This window comes from Euwallacea fornicatus, chromosome 25, assembly GCF_040115645.1.
Source record: "Euwallacea fornicatus isolate EFF26 chromosome 25, ASM4011564v1, whole genome shotgun sequence".
In the NCBI taxonomy this organism is placed as follows: domain Eukaryota; kingdom Metazoa; phylum Arthropoda; class Insecta; order Coleoptera; family Curculionidae; genus Euwallacea; species Euwallacea fornicatus.
The window spans coordinates 738,876-759,944 of record NC_089565.1 but is presented as its reverse complement, the minus strand read 5'-3'; the positions used below and the strand labels follow the sequence as shown (position 1 = coordinate 759,944).

Genomic DNA, 21,069 nt, shown 5'->3' with positions numbered 1-21,069 from the left:
AAACGCTTGGCCATTTTGCAGTCTAGATTTTAATCATCTTGATTATTATTTTACAAGGATTTTCAGGTAGAGGTCATCAAAATAACTTTCTATAAAAAAAATATATAAATAATACACACGCTTATATATAGTTTGGAATTAAAATGGTTTACTTCAAATTTTGTAATTTTTGAATTTTCCCTAGAACAAACAGGGATAAGGAGAAGAAAAAGTGGACGTTGCTAAAATTACAATAAACTAAGAGTTGTAATTAGAATAGCTACTATGAGCTTGCGAACAAGTACACAGGTACTTGCAAAAATTTAAACCGAGAGTTAAAATTAGTAGAAGAAAACCCATTTAATGCTGGACGCCATAAAGTATTGCGTGAACCTAATTTATAAAGCAGCAGTAAACACGTTGAAACGAATAATAACTTCAAATTATGTTTTTGCATAAAAGTTCCTTCACGTTAGTGGGTCATGCCAGTTTCCGTTTTATTTTAAAGTTGGAATAAAACTCTGTATTTTCCTAGATGAAAAAGGTAGCGTTTGTGCTAATTTTTTATCAGTTTTTCATCACTACCTTGTACAGGGTGTCTCGGATCGAAGTACAAATATTTCAACTATGGTTTCTACTAATGAAATTAACAAAGACGTATTTTTTCGTTTTCTCAAAAAGTCCGTCGTTTAAGTTTAAGGGCTCTTTAAATATGGGGCCCCATTTGGATAAAATAATTTATGTAGGAAAAGCCCTTCAAACGGATTGTTATGATATTTGGTGTACAAAAATTTTTCGATCGTAGCAATTCACAAATAAAATCATGCTAATACCAACCAATGCCATAACATAGATATAAGGGCCGGACTATGAGTTTACAGGCCCGTATTTATTTAACCGTTAAATATTTCGATCAAGTGATTACGTTACTTGATTATCTCTTTCATTCTTAAACTTTTTTGTCTCTTGGAGATTTTTCGCAAAATGCGTCGTTTTCTCATAGTATTAGGTCGTGTAGTATGAAATGAGTAGATTCTCGAAATGCCACATTCAACTGCGAATAACTTCACTCTAAATCTACAGGGTGAGTCGGGAGGATCATGCCAAACTTCAGGAGCGTGTTGTACATGAAAAATAAACGTAAAAAAACTCAAATGTTGTTATCCGATTTTCGTTTGTTTACAAGTTATAGGGTAAATAAAATTTTTTAACTAGGATTCTATTTACCATAAACGTACCTTTCCTGGACGTTGGATTGGTCGTGGTGGCCCTATTAGTTGGCCTCCAAGGTCTCCAGACCTCACACCACTAGATTATTGTTTGTGGGGTTGGTTTAAAACTGAAGTGTACAGAGTAAAAGTGGACACTCAAGATGCACTAATTCAACGCATTAGAAATGCTGCAGCTGCTATTGAAGAAAGACATGAAACAATCAGGAGCGCAACGAATGCTCTTCATAGACGAAGCCGAAAATGTTTAGAAGTTAATGGCAATATTTTTGAACATTTACTATGATATCCAAACGTTCATTTATGGAATTTCTTATGAAATTTATAAGTTTTTTTAATTTTATGTTTTAATTTTATTTACGCTATAACTTGTAAACAAACGAAAATCGGATAACAACATTTGAGTTTTTTTTACATTTATTTTTCATGTACAACACGCTCCTGAAGTTTGGCACGATCCTCCCAACTCACCCTATATATTTGGACTTGACTTTTTTATGTGGAAAAAGCACATTCTCCTTCTTTTGATCAGAGTTTAAAGTGTTAAAAATTATTGAAAACTTTTATTTTTATAAAAATTTTTGTGCAGCCATGCAAAATAGTGAAATTCGTGCGTTAATGAAATATGAGTTCCACCGTGGAACCACAACAGCTTGGACGGCTCGCAATATTAATTATGTGTTTGGTATTGAAGTCACTTCACAGCAAACAGTTTCTCGTTGGTTCATGAAATTTCGTTCTGGCAATTTTGACCTAACAAATGAACCACGTGGACGACCTGAAACTCAAGTGGATAACGATCATCTGAAAGCCGTGGTGGAAGCGAATCCACGTCAAAGTGCGTTCGAATTTTCATTAATATTCAGTGTAACCAAAAAAACAATATTGACTCATTTGGCTGAAATTGGTGAGGTGAAAAAGCTGGACAAGTGGGTACCGCATGAGTTGAGGGACATACAGAAAGAACGACGTCTCGAAGCTTGTGTCTCTTTGTTGTGCCGGTATAATAACGATCCATTTTTGAATCGGATTGTTACTTGTGATAAGAAATGGATCCTACATGACAATACCAGACGTTCATCGCAGTGGTTGGATCAAGATGAACCACCAAAATATTGTGCGAAAAAAATCTTCATCAAAAGAAGCGTTTGGTGGTCCAACGCAGGTGTCATCCATCACAGCTTCGTGAAACCTGGTGAATCGATTACGGCTGATGTCTACTGCCGACAACTGACCGAAATGATGAGGCAACTGACGGTTGAGCAGCCAAGATTAGTCAATCGAAGCGCACCGCTATTCATGCACGACAACGCTCGGCCACACACCGCACAAGTCACCTTGGCCAAGCTACAGGAGTTGGAAACTCTTCGTCATCCACCGTATTCACCCGACTTAGCACCCACTGATTACCACTTCTTTCAAAATTTGGATAACTTCTTGGTAGGGAAAACATTCAACTCCGACGAGGCTGTCAAAGCTGCCTTCCACGAGTTTATCCACTCCCGGCCTGCAGGCTTTTACAGCAGGGGAATCAATGAACTTCCCGTTGAATGGCAGAAGTGTATTGATAATGGTGGTGCATATTTAGATTGACAATAAAAACATTTCATATGAAAAAGAAATGACTAAAGTTTCAATTCAATTCTACTCATTTCATACTACACGACCTAATAGTTATTTTAAAGCAATTCTTATCTTCCTCGGATTAGACCGCGTCTGCCTAAAGTTATTTATTGAATTATTTGAAACAAAATAACAATGAAGAATGAAATTGTACACTGTAAAAATTGTTCGAAGTGACCATAAGTTCCCGAACTTTCTTTACATGATAAGGGTGGTACTTTTCTTGACGTAACACTCTTTGAATACTACTTTTTGGGATCATTAAGTCATGCTCAGCATTTCTGAAACTACTAATTTTATTATCCTCAAAGTAATTGATTATTTCTTGTTCATCATCTACCCCATAATGCTTAATATAATGATTGCCTCCTCGTTGAGGAGCGAAACTACCAAATTCCCTCATTCTAATGTGAACATTTGTAAACATTATTCCATTCCAATCGCTGAGGGTAGAGAACTCTAGCTCTATGAGCATTTTGTCTGCACTCACCATAAGTCAAGTGAATGTCAGCATACTCGGGATTGCTAAACGGAAGAGCCGTCATAAAACAAATGAAAATTAATTTTTGTGTTATTTTATAATTAAATACGGCAATAATGGCATTAACAACGACTAATACCTACTGCTAGTTGAATACAATATGCCAGAAAATGACAATCAGAATGATTTTTTTAACAGGGAGAATGATGTGGCTATTCGAGCCATGGCCTATTTAATAACAACAAATTCCTGCAATAAAAACGCCTAAAATTTGGAATTGCCATTACGAGAAAACAATGCATTCTGAGAAAAATCTCCAAGAGGCAAACAAGTTTCTAAATGAAAGGTATAATCAAGTAATGTAATCACTTGATCGAAATATTTAACGTTGAATAAAAACGGCCCCTTTACTCATAGTCCGGCCCTTATATCTATGTTATGGCATTGGTTGATATTGGCATAATTTTATTTGTGAATTGCTACGATCGAAAAACGTTTGCACACCAAATTTCATAACAATCCGTTTGAAGGGCTTTTCCTACATAAATTATTTTATCAAAATGGGGCCCCATACTCAAAGAGCCCTTGAACTTAAACGGCAGACTTTTGAACAAGTGTTTGTTAATTTCATTAGTAGAAACCATGGTTAAAATATTTGCACTTTGATCTGGGACACCCTGTATAATAGCGATCAAGTTCAATGTGCGAATTGAAAAGATGATTTAATGTTTTATTTTATGTTTTGTTACAGTTTTCGTTCGCTACACACAAAATGTAGCGATATCGATAAATTCAATAAACTTAGCCACGTGCAATTTTCTCTTTTGTTACTTCTTTGGAAATAAACTGTATCTAAACTAAGCAACAATCGAAACATTAGTTTCTTGAAATTGAAGCATATTCAACATGTTCTACTATTATCGCTGTAGGATAATCGATATCCCATATTGTATTGCGAACTTGCATGGTCGGCAAATAGACGGACGATTACCTCGGACAATATGGTTACGAGGCTGCCGTAAAACCATAACTGACATGGCTTTAGGAATATAACCATTTCAGAACCGCGGTATATACAGTAGGGAACATAAGTTTAAAAGTTTTTTTTTTTTTTTGTTCATTCAAGTATATCTTTTCAAGGATCCCTCGTATGCATAAAATTTTTGTTAATGACGAACAGAAATCTTCTATTTGTTTGTTTATCGTTCCTTAATTTGTTTAACAGGCAAAAACAATTTTTTGTTCGGACAAAAGTTTAGAAACTTTTTGTTTATCTTCATGTATTGCAAAGTTTTGCACAAGTTGTGAGCGAATTATTATTGCACTATAAATATGGGTAAAGCTACATGCATATCTCGGGATTTGAAACGAAAAATTGTTCGATTATGTGAAAGTGGTGAAAAACAAATTCATATTTCAAAAAGTGTCAAAATTTGCAAAAGTGCCATCTCAAAGATTATATCTGTTTATCGTAGTGGTAATAAAACTCTTGTAACTGTGAAAAGTACAGAGCGATCACGACAAACTTTCGCTGCTGTTGATAAAGTCATTTAAAAAAATTCAGAAAAAGATCCATGTAAGACGTCGACTATGTGCTGTTGGTTTATTTGGAAGGGTTGCTGTAGAGCAACCCCTTCTATCAAAGAAGAACATCGAGGCTCGTCTTCGTTTTGCTCGGGATCACGTGGAGTGGACTTGTGAAAAATGGCGCACTGTCCTTTGGAGTGATGAAAGTCAATTTCAAATATTTGGATCAGATGAGAGACACTACCTAAGACGACCAAAAGGCAAAAGATACAACATAAAGTACCAAGTACCGACGGTGAAACATGGAGGTGGCAGTGTTACGGTCTGGAGGTGCTTTAGTCGGTCTGGTACTCGATCAATTATCGAGGTCAAAGGAAGAATGGAAAATTCCAATATCGGGACATCTTGGAGAATCAAATGTTGCTTTTTACGGAATATTAAATGCCTCTTCGTTGGAGATTCCAACAAGATGATGGCCCCAAGCATACTTCGAAGCTTGTCAAAAATTGGTTATTAACAAAGAAAGTGGATTTAATCGACTGGCCATCACAATCACCAGATTTAAAGCCTATTGAGCACTTGCGGGAAATACTAAATCGTCGTATTCGATTGAAAAATATTCGAAATAGATCTGAACTTCTTGATGCCATAATGGACGAGGGGAAGAACATTTCTGAAGAAATGTGTGCCAAACTCGTAGATTCGATGCCCAGAAGATGTCAAGCAATAATTAATGGAAAAGGGTATGGAACAAAATATTAATTTTTACTTTTTTTCAAAACAGAATCATTTTGTAAATAGAAGTTTCTAAACTTTCGTCCATTCCAAAAATAAAATATTCTCCTAATTATTTCTTTACATATTAAATTTAATAATTAAGCATATCAAACAATCAACCTTCTGAAAGGTTACCATTGTACATCAAAGGTATCACAATAACTCGCCACTTGTTTCAACTAATTGAAAAATTAAAAAGTTTCTAATCTTTTGTCCCCCACTGTACATACACAAATTTTCCACTATTGACTTTTATTAAATTAGAATAAAATTAATCTAAATTTAGAGTGAATTATATCGGAGACATAAAAAACGAATCACATCAACAACGATATTTGCATTTGATGTTTATTTCGATTTTCAAGTAGGAGAAAAAGTTGATTACACACCATGGTTGTAAAGTGCATTATAATGCATCGTTCTTTGCTCAAGATATTTCACAAAATGATGGAAATTGTTAAGGAGCTAAAATTATCAGATATGTGTTAATTGAATACAAAATTTATTTTCTACGGCACCTTGTAACCAACAAAACAACAGCGTTGCGCTAATAAGTTAATTTTTTTTCCATTAACAGTTTCAAAACACTATTGGGTGCGTTGAATGACTGTGAAGTACGGTTTTACTCCTTTTTTCTAAAACAAGTTAATATTGATATGTATCTGGCTTATCGTTTACCTAACGAGCTAATGACAAAGTCTACCTCATTATTCTCATTTTCTCCATTGTTGTGTTACTATTGTTTCCATGGAAACGAATGTCAAATTAAACTCCACCATTAGTTGATGTTATGATTGAGGACACGTTATCTTTTTTTCATTTTCCATTTAATTTATCCTTAATTCAGACAAGTTGATTGCAGTTTTATGGAACTTAGTAATGGAAAAAATCATACATGCACAGCAATTGTAATGTAGTTGTGTTGCGCCTTTCAGGATTTACGCCGCGAGCTCGTGTCATAATGATTTAGTTTACAACTGTGGTATATCATATACTTTTTTCCTTATTTGGAAAAGGAAATTAAGGTCAAATGAAAAAATTGTTGATAATGTGATGCATGTCAGGTTGGTTTTTTGTGCTTCTGATTTAAACTTGACGTCCGGGCCATAATGATACATTTCACAACCTTGGAACATAATATACTGTATTTTTCCATTTTAATCCTAATTAAGTAGATATTGAAATAATGTGTGGGAAATTTCAAAACACGATCTTCTTCAAACTAAATATTTTGTCGATTCACCCGGAGCTCGTGTCAGTGCTTTTACCAATGTCAGCATATGCTGTCCATTTTCACAAGGTCTTTACATATGTATTACAGAGAGCATTCTTTTAAGCAAATCCTGAATACTTTCCAATGGAAAATGCAGTTTTTTTGGGCTACTGGCTAATTAAGAGAATAGTTTACCTGTTAGGAACGTTTACGACAAGTCAACAGATATACAGTGGTAGCCACAAGTATGGAACATTATTTTAATTTGATAAAATATTTATTAAAAATTATTAAACAAAAATTGCACAAATGCTTGAAAGACTTTATTTAATTTCCTATAATTATAACATAAAATTAAGATTTCTAATTGAAAAACTTTTTAGAAAAATGAAAATGAAAAATTACACTTGGACAAAGGTATGGAATATTTTTTATATCATGGTATGGAGCCTGCCATCGTAAGTAAACTCAATATTTTGTGGCATACCCCTTAGCATCTAGGACAGCCTGACATCGACGCTGCGTTGAATCAATTAGATTCTGGCACGTTGAGGAAGAAATGATTTTCCATTCTTTTTGTACGATCCTCCACGATTCTTCAGTATTTGACACGTGTCTTTGTCTAATTTTTCGTTTCAAATGGTCCCACAGATGTTCGATAGGATTTAAATCAGGAGATTGTGAAGGCCATTCCATAACATCTATCTGCTTTTCAATAAACCAATTTTTAATCAACCGCGAAGAATGTTTAGGATCATTATCCTGTCGGAACCGCCATACAAGTGGCATTTCTTCCTCGGCAAATGGAAGCATATGCTGCTCTAGGATACTTTTGTATAAAAACCGATCCATTATTCCATCAATTTTGACTAAACTCCAGATCTCGAAAAAGATCCCCACACCATTAAACTCTGACCGCCATGTTTAACAGTGGGCTTTTGGTACTTGGGATCAAATCTCTTCCCTATTGGTCGCCGAACATAAGTTTTTCCATCCGAATGAAACAGTTTGATTTTGGTTTCGTCACTGAAAACGAAAGGTATTCCATTTTTCGGGTGTCCAAAACAGATGTGAGCGTGCAAACTTAATTCTGGCCTTCCGGTTTTTTTTGGAAATTGATGGTTTCTTCACTGCCAATCGTCCAAACACTCCAGTATCACATAGACAACGCCTCACAGTACGATCACTAATTTCAATACCACTATCAGTTGTAATTTCTTCCTTTATTAAGCGCGATGATTTTTCGGGATCTTTGGAGGATATAATTTTACTACGTTGGTCTGTATGGGCTGTTGTTTTTCTGGGACGTCCTGTTTTCGGATGGTCTTTTACGGCGTTGAATACCCTAAACTTCCTCAAAATTTTCGATACACACCCCTGGCTCACATTAAATGTCTTTGCGATGCCCTTTTGATTGTTTGACCTATCCCAATTTAAATATACCGGAATTAATGAAAAAAAGTAAAGCTCCTTTAGCTAATTAAGTTTCAAAAAATATTCCATACTTATGGCCACCACTGTACATAGTCAATCGCCAAGATAGGCCAATCGACGACACGTGTGATGACGGAAGCTTTTTGGGATCTAAAATTTTGAAATTATTCTAATCAACAGGAATGGCTTATGCCAGAAGCTCCAAAATACGTCTTTATTTCGGAAAAGCTGTTTACATCAAACCAATAGTGTAATCCTTTATTCGATTGTCTTATCAATTCACCTCGTATAAATTATTTATTATATTTCTTATGGAATGGCTTCTCGTGCATTCTCCAACCCATCAACAATTTGTGAATATGTTGAAAGGTGACCATCTATTTAGACCTCATGGGTCATATCCGCTCAATATTATGTAGCCTTAGCATTTCATGGTTTCCATTCATTCATCCCGCCTCCTTAGAATGCCAATATTACGTCCGTATACTCCTCTGGATATAACAATGATGATTTTAAATTATTCAACAATATAGCAATATATATAAATACATATGGTTGAATTTTTTATTGTTTTATTTATAGCAATAAACCTTTCAATTATTTATGGAAAATGATTTCAATTAAACAACGACCGCAGGTGGCTTAAGAGTAGCCCATTTTTTTCACTCAACTTCGCCCTACATTTTTACTAATTTGCGGTTCTATTTTACAAAAAACTCGATTAATGTTTTCTCTAAGTGCACTAATTGTTTGGGGATCGTCATTGTAACACCGGACATTAACGTATTCCCACAAAAATGAGTCCAGTGGGGTCAAATCGCAGCTGCGCTCTGGCCGATTAATGTCTCCACATCTACCTATGACACGGTTACCGAATTTGGTATGAGAAAGATCGATTGTTTCTCTGCTTGCGTGACACGTTGCATCATCCTGCTGTTACCAAACCTCATTTAACTTCAAATCGGTTAATTGCGGTCACAAAAAAATCGGTTATCGTGTCTCTGTAGCGCACTCCACTTACGGTATCTTCAAAGAAGGGTGGACCAATAATACCCCTATTTCAAAACCCCCACCAAACAGTCGCTCTTTTAGGATGCATCGGTTTCTGTATGATTACGTGAAGATTTTCAGAATACCAAATTTCACAGTTTTTAAGATTCTGGGGTTTTCACGTGAGCCTTGGGCAATAGTGACAATTTTTTCGGACATGCGCAGTTTTTCTGCCAAAAATATTATTGATAGAAGGATTCTTTTTTAGGAAACAATAACTCACACCCCAACTTACTTAAAGAAGGCGGTGTTCAGTGGCGAGGTAGCCGAGGATCTGCCCTCAATGGCAACGCGGGAAACGGCTTCAGAGTCGAGCAAAACCGCGGTTTCTACAATCACGGACTCGTGGATCCCCCTATTGAGCCCGACCAGCTGGAGAGATACCGCCCAACTGAGAATGACCCTATTCACCTCAAGAGACGGGTGGGACTCGTCAGTGGGGTGGCTTTAATTGTCGGAACTATGATTGGTAGGTCAACTATTGAATTCATTTTCTTTAGGAACTTACCGTTGTACTTTTCATGTACCTGCTACGTATCTGTAGATTTATGCTCTTGATGGATTCGATTGTAGTCCAATTTGCGCGTCTAGTAAGTCTGGAATGTTGGTAGTTTTAATTTTAGTCCTTCAAGTGAATCTATTTGTCACGTAATTTTTTTCAGGATCTGGGATTTTCGTTTCGCCTTCGGGCTTATTGGAACGAACGGGCTCGATTGGCATGAGTTTCGTAATATGGCTGTTATGTGGGGTGTTGTCGCTTCTTGGTGAGTGTTGCTCCAAAATTATACAAGGTGTTCCTGAAATGTCTGTGCACCGCTTGACATCAAATTCCTTGACAAAATAATGAATGTTCTAGGCAAGTTTACCTATGTTCAATTTAGCTTCGTTGTGCCGATATAGAGCGCTAAATTTCACAAATTAATATCGTTTTTTTTTTAATAATCGCTAAACGCTTTTATACATTTTTACTAATTGTAGAACTAAGAGTTACTACATGAATATGCGCGTTTAGGCGTAAACAGGATCTTTTTTAATGCGAAAAAATGTTAAAAATGGCGCGTAATTTGCGTGTTAAAACCTATATTTTGTTACCCTCTGTACGAATGATTTTAATTTTTTCTCTTCCTCTAGCTGACTTTATTTTGAAACTTTTTTTTCAAAATTTTCTCCGAACATACAGTTTCTCTGTAAACAAATTATTTACGATATCTTGCAACTTGTCGTTGTTGTGAAAACTGCTTAAAAAAAGACCGATGCAATGATCAAAGTACAAATTGATTTTTTTAATCGAATTTATTTATGTATTCAAGAAGAGGATTAAAATTTTAAATATTTGTCATGAGATTTAATTTAAAAAAATAACTAAACTAAGTTAATAGTTTTTTAAAACTAAAGTTTTTTCATATTTTAATTCCAACTGAAGCACAATGATGAATTGCAAGGTATCTGTATCGTATCGTAAATAATTTTTTTGTAGGGAAACTGTATGTCTACAGAAAATTTTACGAGAGATAAAAAGTTTGAAAATAAATCCACCTAATGGAGGAGAAAAGAATCATTCCTACAGGGGAGCAATAAAAACCGAAGCTTTCACTTAAGGATCATGCGCTATATTAAATATTTCCACGTATTAACAAAATATTCTGCGTATGTCAAATCATGTCAATTTATGTGGTAATTCTTGATTTCAAAATTAGTGAAAATCAATGAAAGAACTTAGCAATTATTAAAAAAAAAACTATATTAATTTGAGAACTTTAGCACCCAGCAGCGGCAAAACGAAGCAACACTGGATTTAAGTAAGTTCAGATAGAACGCCTGATTTTTGATTCAGGAATTTTAGGTCCAACGTTGTACAGTTATATCAGGAACCCCCTGTACATCAAATTAATTTTTTTTGCATCCTGGGACATCCCAACGTCGCTTTCCCCTGTTTTTAGGAGCCCTGTCCTATGCTGAACTTGGAACGATGAACACTTCATCCGGGGCGGAATATGCTTATTTTATGGACGCTTTCGGTGCTCCACCAGCCTTTCTCTTCTCCTGGGCGAGTACCCTGGTATTGAAGCCGTCTCAAATGGCCATCATTTGTCTGAGTTTCGGGAAGTATGCAGTAGAAGCATTTGTGACCGAATGTGAACCTCCTGAGATTGTAGTCAAGATGGTAGCTTTGCTTGCCATGGGTGTGTATACAGGAACATTTTAGTTTTTATCAGTTGGCTGGTATAAACATAATTAATTAGAAAAGTATCCATATGGGTTTATTGCTACACAGTTGCATAATCTCAGTCACAATATTATCATCCGTGCCCTTGTTAATTGTTCCATTTTCAAAATTTTCCTCTAATCAGCGAAGAGCGTGTTTAGGTAATAGAGCCTGCCCCCGTTGTTGAGTTTGGAAAATGTGTCACGCAATTACATGTGTAATACTCAATTTACTTGTAATTTTTCATGTACTAATTGGATGGTCGTGACCCATTCGATTTATGACAACTTCTTCCATCTGACCCTCCGCATAATGAGCGATCATTGAAAAAATTTTGCGCTAGGCAGTATGGCGTTGATTAAACCATTTGTTTTGTTTCTACAAAAACATCTCATTGTCGTCAGATCAAGAAATGACTTCATCTCAGAAATGATTCCTGTATTTTAATGTCTGCTTCGGGTTTTTTTTTATTACCACCCTTTATATGACACAGTCTCTACGTATCCAAGGCTACATCGTGCGGATCTAAATTCTACTCCCCCCCCCCCCCCCCCCCCCACTCCCTCTATGTTAACATTTTAACAAATTACAATTAAAAAAAAATTCAAAATGCAGCATCGACTGAAACAAAAGAACTATTTTTTAGACGTTTGTTTTTTTATTATTTTTTTTATTTTGTTTAGGTCATTTGTAGTACAAAATGGTCGATTTTCTAAAATTGAAAGATGAGACAAGTGACACTTGAAATTAAAAGTTTTTGAAAACTACATTCAATAGCGTCTTGAGATTCAAAATCTATCAATTCGTTTTTGAGAAAAACGAGTATAAATGCAGTAAAAAATGCTATAAAAACTCAGTGAAATAACACATAAACTATGAAAAAACTTAATTGTTGTCGGGAAATCAGTTTGCTTTTAATTTTGGGCTCACAAACATTATTTGGTAAAAAACAAGAATAAACAAAATTAACCAAAAAACTGAACTGCACCCGGGGGGGTCAATTTGGAGCCACACAGGATAATCTACGTTAAATATTCCATGCCTTTTATAAATATAAATAAGTCGGGTTTTCCCCTATTGTCCTTAACTTATTTCCGGATTTTCCTTTCTTCTAAAACTCAGTTATTGGAACTTAAAAAAATATATTTACGATAAGTTTGTTGCTTTAACGTCAATTTGATTGTTTAGTTTAATACGAGTTTCATAATTTCCAGTGGTGATATTGTATGTCAATTGCTACAGTGTCAACTTAGCAACGAGTGTGCAAAATGTATTTACGGCTGCTAAGTTAGTGGCAGTGCTCATAGTGATATTAGGAGGTCTCTACAAAATTCTGGATGGTAAGCATATAATCTATTGCCTTTAATTTTGGTCCCAGTTACAGGTTAAAATTAATAAAAGTAAGCAAAAAATGTCATGTTTTTATGAGATTTTTGTACAGTTATCTACCGCCTTCCCTTGTATACATACAGAGTGATCTCAAAGAAAAACACAATCTGTCATTACTAATAGGGTTTAAATGGGATGTTATAATAATGTAATTACGTATAAACGTATTACATATAAAAATTTCCTATTTCCCTTGCTTATAGTTATGCGAAACGTTAAAGTTAGAAGTTCAAACATTAATTTTGATTACATTACCCAAACTGTTTCACGCCCACATTGAAGTTTTGGCGAGGGGAAGATAACTTTTTAATATTAAAATGGGTTTTAATTGATTTTTATTATACAACCATAGTCTAATTCCAGTTTTTCAACTTTCACATGGTTGCCAAATTAATTTTCATTCCCTATTTTGCTGCAAAAAAGTCTAAACTAATGGAAGTGAAGATCGAAAAAACTGAACAACTAAACTTGAACTAACCTTATTTCAATCGATATTTCTAATAAATTATGAATAAAACGTCGTTGAAGAACCTAATATAGGTATTTAGTTTGAAAGGCATTCATTATTATAATTAATGGTATTATTGAGTTCGATGTGAAAAGAAGAGTTCTCCCGAAAACCTGAATCTTAAAACTTTTAGTTCAGTTAAATATCAATTTATGTATTTTTCTAGTATTGTTATAAAAAAGTACAGTTTATTCGTAATTTATCAGACATATTGATAAGAGTAAGGTGTATCTTTTTCGGGATAAAAATATTTTTGTTATAAATTTATTATAATTATAAAATTTTCAAATCGGCTAGTAAAGTGCACCAAGATAATCTAAATAAGTCAACGAATTTAAAAAATTTTTAGGTGCTTCGTTATATCATCTCTAAATGTATCGTTTACTATATGGAAAGTCTTTAAGAGGTGGTTCACCCCATGTAACTTTTTTATTTTCTGTTCTTAATATAGTGAAATTTTCAAGTTCAGTGTCAGTACAGCACATTAAAATGTATTAAAAGAAGCATTGCTCATTTACAAAGAAGAGAAATTACAGAGAAGTGAAGATTTTAATATAAATTTTCTCTTCTCTATGACATTTCAAATACAACCAATTTGTGTTAAAAAATTGTTAAACTTTTAGCATTTAGTACAAAAGGAGGTTTTTCAACATTTTTGTGTTTACGACTTCACCCAAACCTGGTTTGGCACGCTTCACAAGCTTATCAAAAATTATGTGTTTTTTTATTAACTTTAGTAGCCTTTGAATTCTCCATGATTTTTAATTAAAATTTAAACGTCCAATTAAATAATATAAAAAATATATAAACAAACAATTAAATTAAATATTAAATAGATTAAAAGTTTCCATTAGTGACACAAATATACATTCTACTTACCATGTCAGCTCTCAACGATATAGTGAGTGTCAGCGACATAAATGACTATGTTGTTGACTTCAACGTCATGTGTTGCCATCACGAAGGTACAATTGAGTTCTGGACAGGCTCAATAAAAGATAAAAGTAACAACTTATATCTATCGAATTGCGGAACGTGTCTCAGTAAATTTTTCTCCAATTGGAATTTTCCAAAATTAAATCGTTTTACTAATTTTTTTATCTGTTAGCCAGATTGGTGTGTTGATTGCAAGTCAGATTACTTTATTCACTATCTAGAACATTGACATGCGCTGGCTTCATGAAATTACGTTGCAAAAAATCATTTTGAGTGAGATTGCATTTTCTCATGTGTCCTTTTCGCACTTTTAAAAATTTTAATAGCGTTTTCAAGGGATACATTTTTCAACCTTAATAATTTTTTTTTAATAAAAACTTAATTTCTAGCCAAACGGTCCCGGTTGCCTTCGATTTTGCAAACTGCAGTTACCTGGCCTAGTCTACTGCGTGACATAGAAAAGAGAACATCCCGTAAAACTGGTTTCATTTAAATAATTTTTGGCAAGCATGTTTCTTAAGCTAAAACAAATACTTCATTAAAAAATTGAATAAATTTAATTGTTAAAAACCAAAAACAAAAACAAAAATTTGAGCTTCCGCGATGTCTTATACAATCCTGTACACGTCTAGGTATCGATCTAAGGAGGTGACTGATGTTCCCTTAGGGGATTTCAATCCAAGCTAATTGGACAGAATGACATAGCGCTGCTAGGGTTTGTAGGGGATGGGGTAAATTATGCAACCTTCTACCTTGAATATCTCATACATGTTCAATCAGTGAAAGGTCTGGAAATCGAGGTGACCAAGGTAGCAAATTGAAAGTATTTTATTGAACGAAATCCATAGTCACTCTAGCCACATGTGGCCGTACATTATCTTGCTGGAAAACTGGATTAACTAGAGTATCCAGATAAGGTACGAGTTGAGGTTCCAGGACTACTTGGATGTATCGTTGGGTTGTCAGACTGCCTTTAATGAAAAATAAAGGTGATCTGCTATCATATGCAATAGCATCCCAAACCATTGCCCCAACAGACTGATGAATATGCCTCTGTATTGTAAACTGAGGACCCCGTCTTTCACCTCGTCTTCTTCTTACTGTTTCCCTACCATCATGTATACCCAAACAGAACATGTATTCTTTACTAAACATAATATTATCCTATTCCACATTCTAATGTACCTGTTCTCTGCATTACTGCAGTCGATTTTCACGATGATTTAAGGTGAGGGGTAGTGTTACCCCTCGCCTCAACATGGGGACAGTAGGAAATTAGTCCAAAATTTTTTACCCGGGGATAAATGGTTCGAACCCCAATGGACCTTCGATGCTCAGCAAACCACTGACCCGCCAGCGTCCAGAACGAGACGAATCTATGTCTTAAAGCTATAATTAGAAAGCGGCGATATTGCTGTTCTGTAGTTCTTCGCGATCGTCTAGTTCCTCTCCTTCTGTCTGTTAGCTCTTCTTGGAATCATGCCTGATAAGATCTCACTATAGTTTTTACACTATAGTTCGATCTTGTGGCGATTTCCCTAAATGACCAACCGGCCTCTCGTAGACCCACTATTCGACCTCTCTCAAATTCGTTCATTTGATGAAAATTTCGCAGCATTCTGTGTCTAAGAATATTTGCTTAATGTAAAAGTACTTTCCAAGCACAGTTTACATCAATAAATGACATTTTGCAGTCATATTGTTGATACTTAATTGCAATTTTTATTTTAAAAAAAACTAAAACTCCTGATAACTCATAAATACATTGATAAATATGGCTGAAAATTTAACCGTTTTTTGTGTACTAATATACAAACACGAATACCGAAAATGATTTAAATAAAACCATTTTTATGGGGTGTTCTCTTTTCTATCTCACGCAGTATACAGGGTGTCGGTTTTACGAGCTCAACCATGGGGATTTCGGTTATTGAAGAGATACGAGGTCGATGACACTAGGGCAAAGTTGTGCATTTTAGAGCTTTGCGAGATGCCGTTTGAAGAATTACAAAATTTCCATTACTTCGGGAAATATCCGGGAAAATACGAAATTTCGAAAAAAGTTTTTATTTTTTTCTGGACTCATTGAAGAGATAATTGAAAATGGATGGAACATATTCGCAGTCACTTTTTCTCCTCGACAACGTGATAGTATCAAATTTAGGATCCGACGTTTCGATTTTTCGGAACCATCATCAATTTTATTTTTTCTTATGGGCACCATCTTGGATGTTCACATTTTTGAATTCAGCTTTTTTTTCCAATTACAATGATGCATCTCATGTTAAGATTCGGATTTTCCGTTTAATATAAATATCACAAATCCTATTTTTGCAAAGAGTGCTCTGGAAATAACGTACAGGCATTTGTTTCGATAAACAAATTTTTTACGTTTCGACCGAACATTTACAAATTTGATATAATTTTCTTCTCAAAATTCCTTTTTCAAGTAACGAAAAAGGATATATGCTAGAAATTTATGATGCTTTGCATCAAAATGTGAAAATTACTTCGAAAACGTACAGTATGTAACAATTTTCTTCGCATAAATGCATTTTTTGAATAAAACCCTCGATTTGTGTTCTCAAATGCAACGTTGTTTATAGTTATTTCATGATTTTTAACAATCACTATCGTGAACATTTATATAATTTAAACAAATTTTATTGTTCATGTATAACGCGGGTAATTTGTTGATTCAACAGAAATGTCTTATTTTCGGGCAACATTGCTATTCGTACAGTCGATTAAAAAGGGAGCAAAATTTTGTAATAAACAAATGTTTTTGTAGAAAATTTTTGCATGTTCATAGCTTATTATGTAATCCATCAAGAATTCTGCATTGGTTCCATGTAAAGTGGCAATTCGAAAAGAACTTAGCGGCGATTTAAAGAACGCCATTGTTAATATGGCACTAAAGAGCTATAGTTTGAGAAAAATAGGTCAAATTACTAATAAAACACACTTGACCCACTTTCAGTATATTGTGAACAAATTTAAATATCAAAGCACTATTAAAAACTTTCTGAAAAAAACGAAAAAAAAAGATTAAGTAAAAGAAAATAACGTATAAATTTTAAAGAAGTTAAGAAAAACCCGAGGTTAAGCGTAGTACGAATTCGTCCAATCATCGAAAGTGCAACAGGAAATGTTGTCCAATCCAGTTAAACAATTCAGCGTATATTATGGAAAAACGGATATCATGGTAGAATTCCAAGAAACAAACCATACATTAATAAGATAAACTGCCGCAAACGACTTCTATTTGCTCAAGAGCATATGGACAAAGATGAAGAGTTTTGGAATACTGTAATTTGGTCGGATGAAACAAAAATTAATCTTTTTGGGTCCGATGGAATCCATAGAGTGTGGAGAAAGGCCAATGAAGACAATAATCCATGTAATACAGTTCTAAGTGTAAAACATGGTGGTGGATCTCTAATGATTTGGGGTTGCATGTCATCAAGAGGAGTTGAAACTATCGACTTTATAGAAAATATTATGGATAAACTTAGCTACAATGAAATTTTGAAAAGAAACGTGAAGCAAACTGCACAAAAATTAGGTATGTTCAGGGTTTATAGATTCCAATAGGGCAACGACCTCAAGCATACGGCTCTGCTTAATAAAGAGTGGCTAATTTGGAACGTTCCAAAGTTGCTCAAGACACCACCATAATCTGCCGACTTAAATCCCATTGAGCGCTTGTGGGCCATTTTGAAAAGGAACATTAGAAAACACAAAATCTGACTTAAGAAGTAGTATGATTCAAGAGTGAGAAAGAATCGGTCCAGACATGTGCAAGAACTTAGTTTATTCCATGGAAAAAATATGTTAAGCGGTAATCAAAGCAAAAGTTTTTCAACAAAATATTAATTAATAATATGAATAAGAAGAATCTATATTTATTTTTATATTTAATTTGAAATGTATGAACAGAATTGTTGCATGAAAATTGAGATATTTTTCTTAAATTAATTATATATGATGTTAAATATGAACAATAAAATTTATTTAAATTATATAAACGTTCGCAACATAGTAATTGTTCAAAAAAATGAAATAAATATAAACAACGTTGAATTTGAAAGCACAAATCGAGTGTTTTATTCAAAAAATACATGTGTACGAACAGAACTGTTACATACTGTATCTAGAGCGACATCCAGAAAAGCAGCAACCGGCAAAAAGTTACTTTCCATTGCTTCACCGGAATTTAGCTGAGTTTGGAGCATTTTCTAAGCCTTGACGATAAGTTAAATCTTCAAATGATAATTGTTGGAAATTATGATTATATTTAGTGGAAATTGGGATTAACAAAAGAAGAATGCACTAACCGACCGACTTTACTTATAAACGGCAGAATCACTACTGCAGTACGAGCATCGTGAAAGATTACAAGAAATATTTCCCTTTTTACATACACCTGAATCAGCTTGGTGCGTACACAATATGAGTCAACAATGCCGAAATTATCATTTATCTATTATTATATAGATTCGAGTTTTATACATAGATTTGTAATTTAACAAATCCAACAAGAATGAAGCGGAAATTTTCATTCATTTTCATCAAAAAATATTAAACGATAAGGAAATTAATTTTCCATTAAATTCAGGATAATCCTTCTACATCGACAAGGATGATAGCAGAAGACATTAACATGTCTCATCAGGCAGTGTGGAGAGTCTTAAAAAAACAAAAATATCGCCTTTTTTAAATTCGCATATCTCAAACATTTCACCCAGGAGATACTGAACGGCAGGTAGCATTTTGCAGAAGTATTTTGCAAAATCCCCATTTTCTCTCCAATGTGATCTTCTCTGACGAGTACAACTTTCCTAACTCAGGCATGTTCAATCAACATGTCTGGTCCATTGAAAATCCATGAGAACACCAGGGTCGTCGGCCACAATTACGCTTCGGATTAAATGTTTGGGTTGGCCTATTTGGTTATAGGATTATTAGTCTTTATCTTTGCGAAGAAAACTTGACCGCAGATGGATAATTACATTTTTTGAAAACCTATCTTACAGACTACATTGACGAAAACATTTGCATCAACTTCTCGAATACCATTTGGTTTCAGCAGGATGGTGCTCCGTCACATAACTCTAGGAGGGTAACGGATAACTTACAGGAACTATTTCCAGGGAGACTCTTTTCAAATAATGGAGACGTACATTGGCCGGCACTCTCACCGGATCTTTCCCCATTAGATTTTTATTTATGAGGAACTATGAAAGACCTTGTTTATGAATCTGTACCCACCGGAATTAATGAGTTGCGAAGAAATATCATCACCACTTTGAGGACCAAAATAAGAAGACGAGATGTTTTAAGATCAATGCACACCTTAAAAAGACGTATGCGGCTGTGTTTGGAAGTGGATGGCAGAACCTTTGAGCTTTTCTTATTAAAATGAAATTATATTAAAAATGATCAGAACAAAAGTATATATGTTATTTCCAAAGTACTCTTTGCCAAAAACAGGATTTTTGATATTTCTATTCAACGGCAAATCCGAATCTTAACATCATCGTAATGGAAAAAAAATCTTAATCCAAAAATGTAAAATTCCCCCTCTCGAAGGTGGAGTGCTGTCAACCTTCGCGGATGACATAGTACTTCTTGTAAAACATCAAAACTCAGAAGGTGCCTCCTTAATCACCCAACAATACCTGGAGCAACTGGCAAAGTGGCTAGAAAAATAGAGAATACGTGTAAACCAAAGCAAATCAAGCCAAGTGACCTTCACCTTGCGTAGGGGGAGTTGTCCTTCTGTGAAACTGCTTGAAGTCCTTCTCCCACAACAACATTTAGCAAAGTACCTAGGTGTCCACCTAGACAGGAGGCTAACATGGAAAAACAACATCAAAGCAAAAAGACCACAATTGAATATAGTAGTAAAAAAATTACCTCGGCTCTTGGGCTATCGATCTGAACTAAACCTCAACAACAGGTTACATGTTTACAAATCCATTATCAAACCTATTTGGACATATGGCGTGCAGTTGTGGGGTGTAGCTAGCTAATCAAACATAAATATCATTCAGCACTTCTAATCAAAGACCCTTAGAATGCTGACCAGAGCTCCATGGTATGTGACCAACGACACCCTGCACACAGACCTTCAAATCCCCACTGTTCGTGAAGAAATCACCAAATATAGCAACAAATATCTGGACCGACTTAACCGTCATCCCAATCATCTGGCCGTCAATCTCTTGGATTCGTGACAATACACCAACAGATCAAAAAGATTCAACACTCTCGAAGTTCTGGATAGATTTTAAGATAGAATTATTGGGAGATTGAATCGTCGAACTTTCTATACAAATATGTAATCTAATTAGTACATGTAATCCATCAAATATTAATAAATGTCCTGTAATGACAGATTTTAATAAATTAATTTTTTTTTTAATTTTTGTAAATGTGAAAATCCATGATGACGCCTATAAGAAAAAATAAAATTGATGATGGTTCCGGAAAATGGAAACGTCGGATTCCAAATTTGACACTGTCATGTTGTCGAGGAGAAAACGTGACTAAGAAAATGTGCCAGCCATTTTCAATTATCTCTTGAAATGAGTCCAGAAAAGAATAAAACCTTTTTTCGAAATTTAGTATTTTCCCGGATATTTCCGGATGTAATTGAAATTTCAAATTTTTTTGAAACGGCATCTTACAAAGCTCGAAAATGCTCAACTTCGC

At 34.6% G+C, this 21,069-nt stretch overlaps 1 protein-coding gene across 1 annotated transcript in view; it reads left to right on the top strand.

The window, feature by feature from the left end:
• Positions 1-21,069, top strand: part of LOC136346947 (b(0,+)-type amino acid transporter 1-like) — a 43,091-nt gene that overhangs the window by 8,714 nt on the left and 13,308 nt on the right. Inside the window, exons 2-5 of the mRNA XM_066296527.1 lie at positions 9,522-9,782; positions 9,976-10,077; positions 11,254-11,496; positions 12,734-12,859. Of these exons, the coding sequence (XP_066152624.1) occupies positions 9,522-9,782; positions 9,976-10,077; positions 11,254-11,496; positions 12,734-12,859 (732 nt within the window). The remainder of the gene's footprint in view (positions 1-9,521; positions 9,783-9,975; positions 10,078-11,253; positions 11,497-12,733; positions 12,860-21,069) is intronic.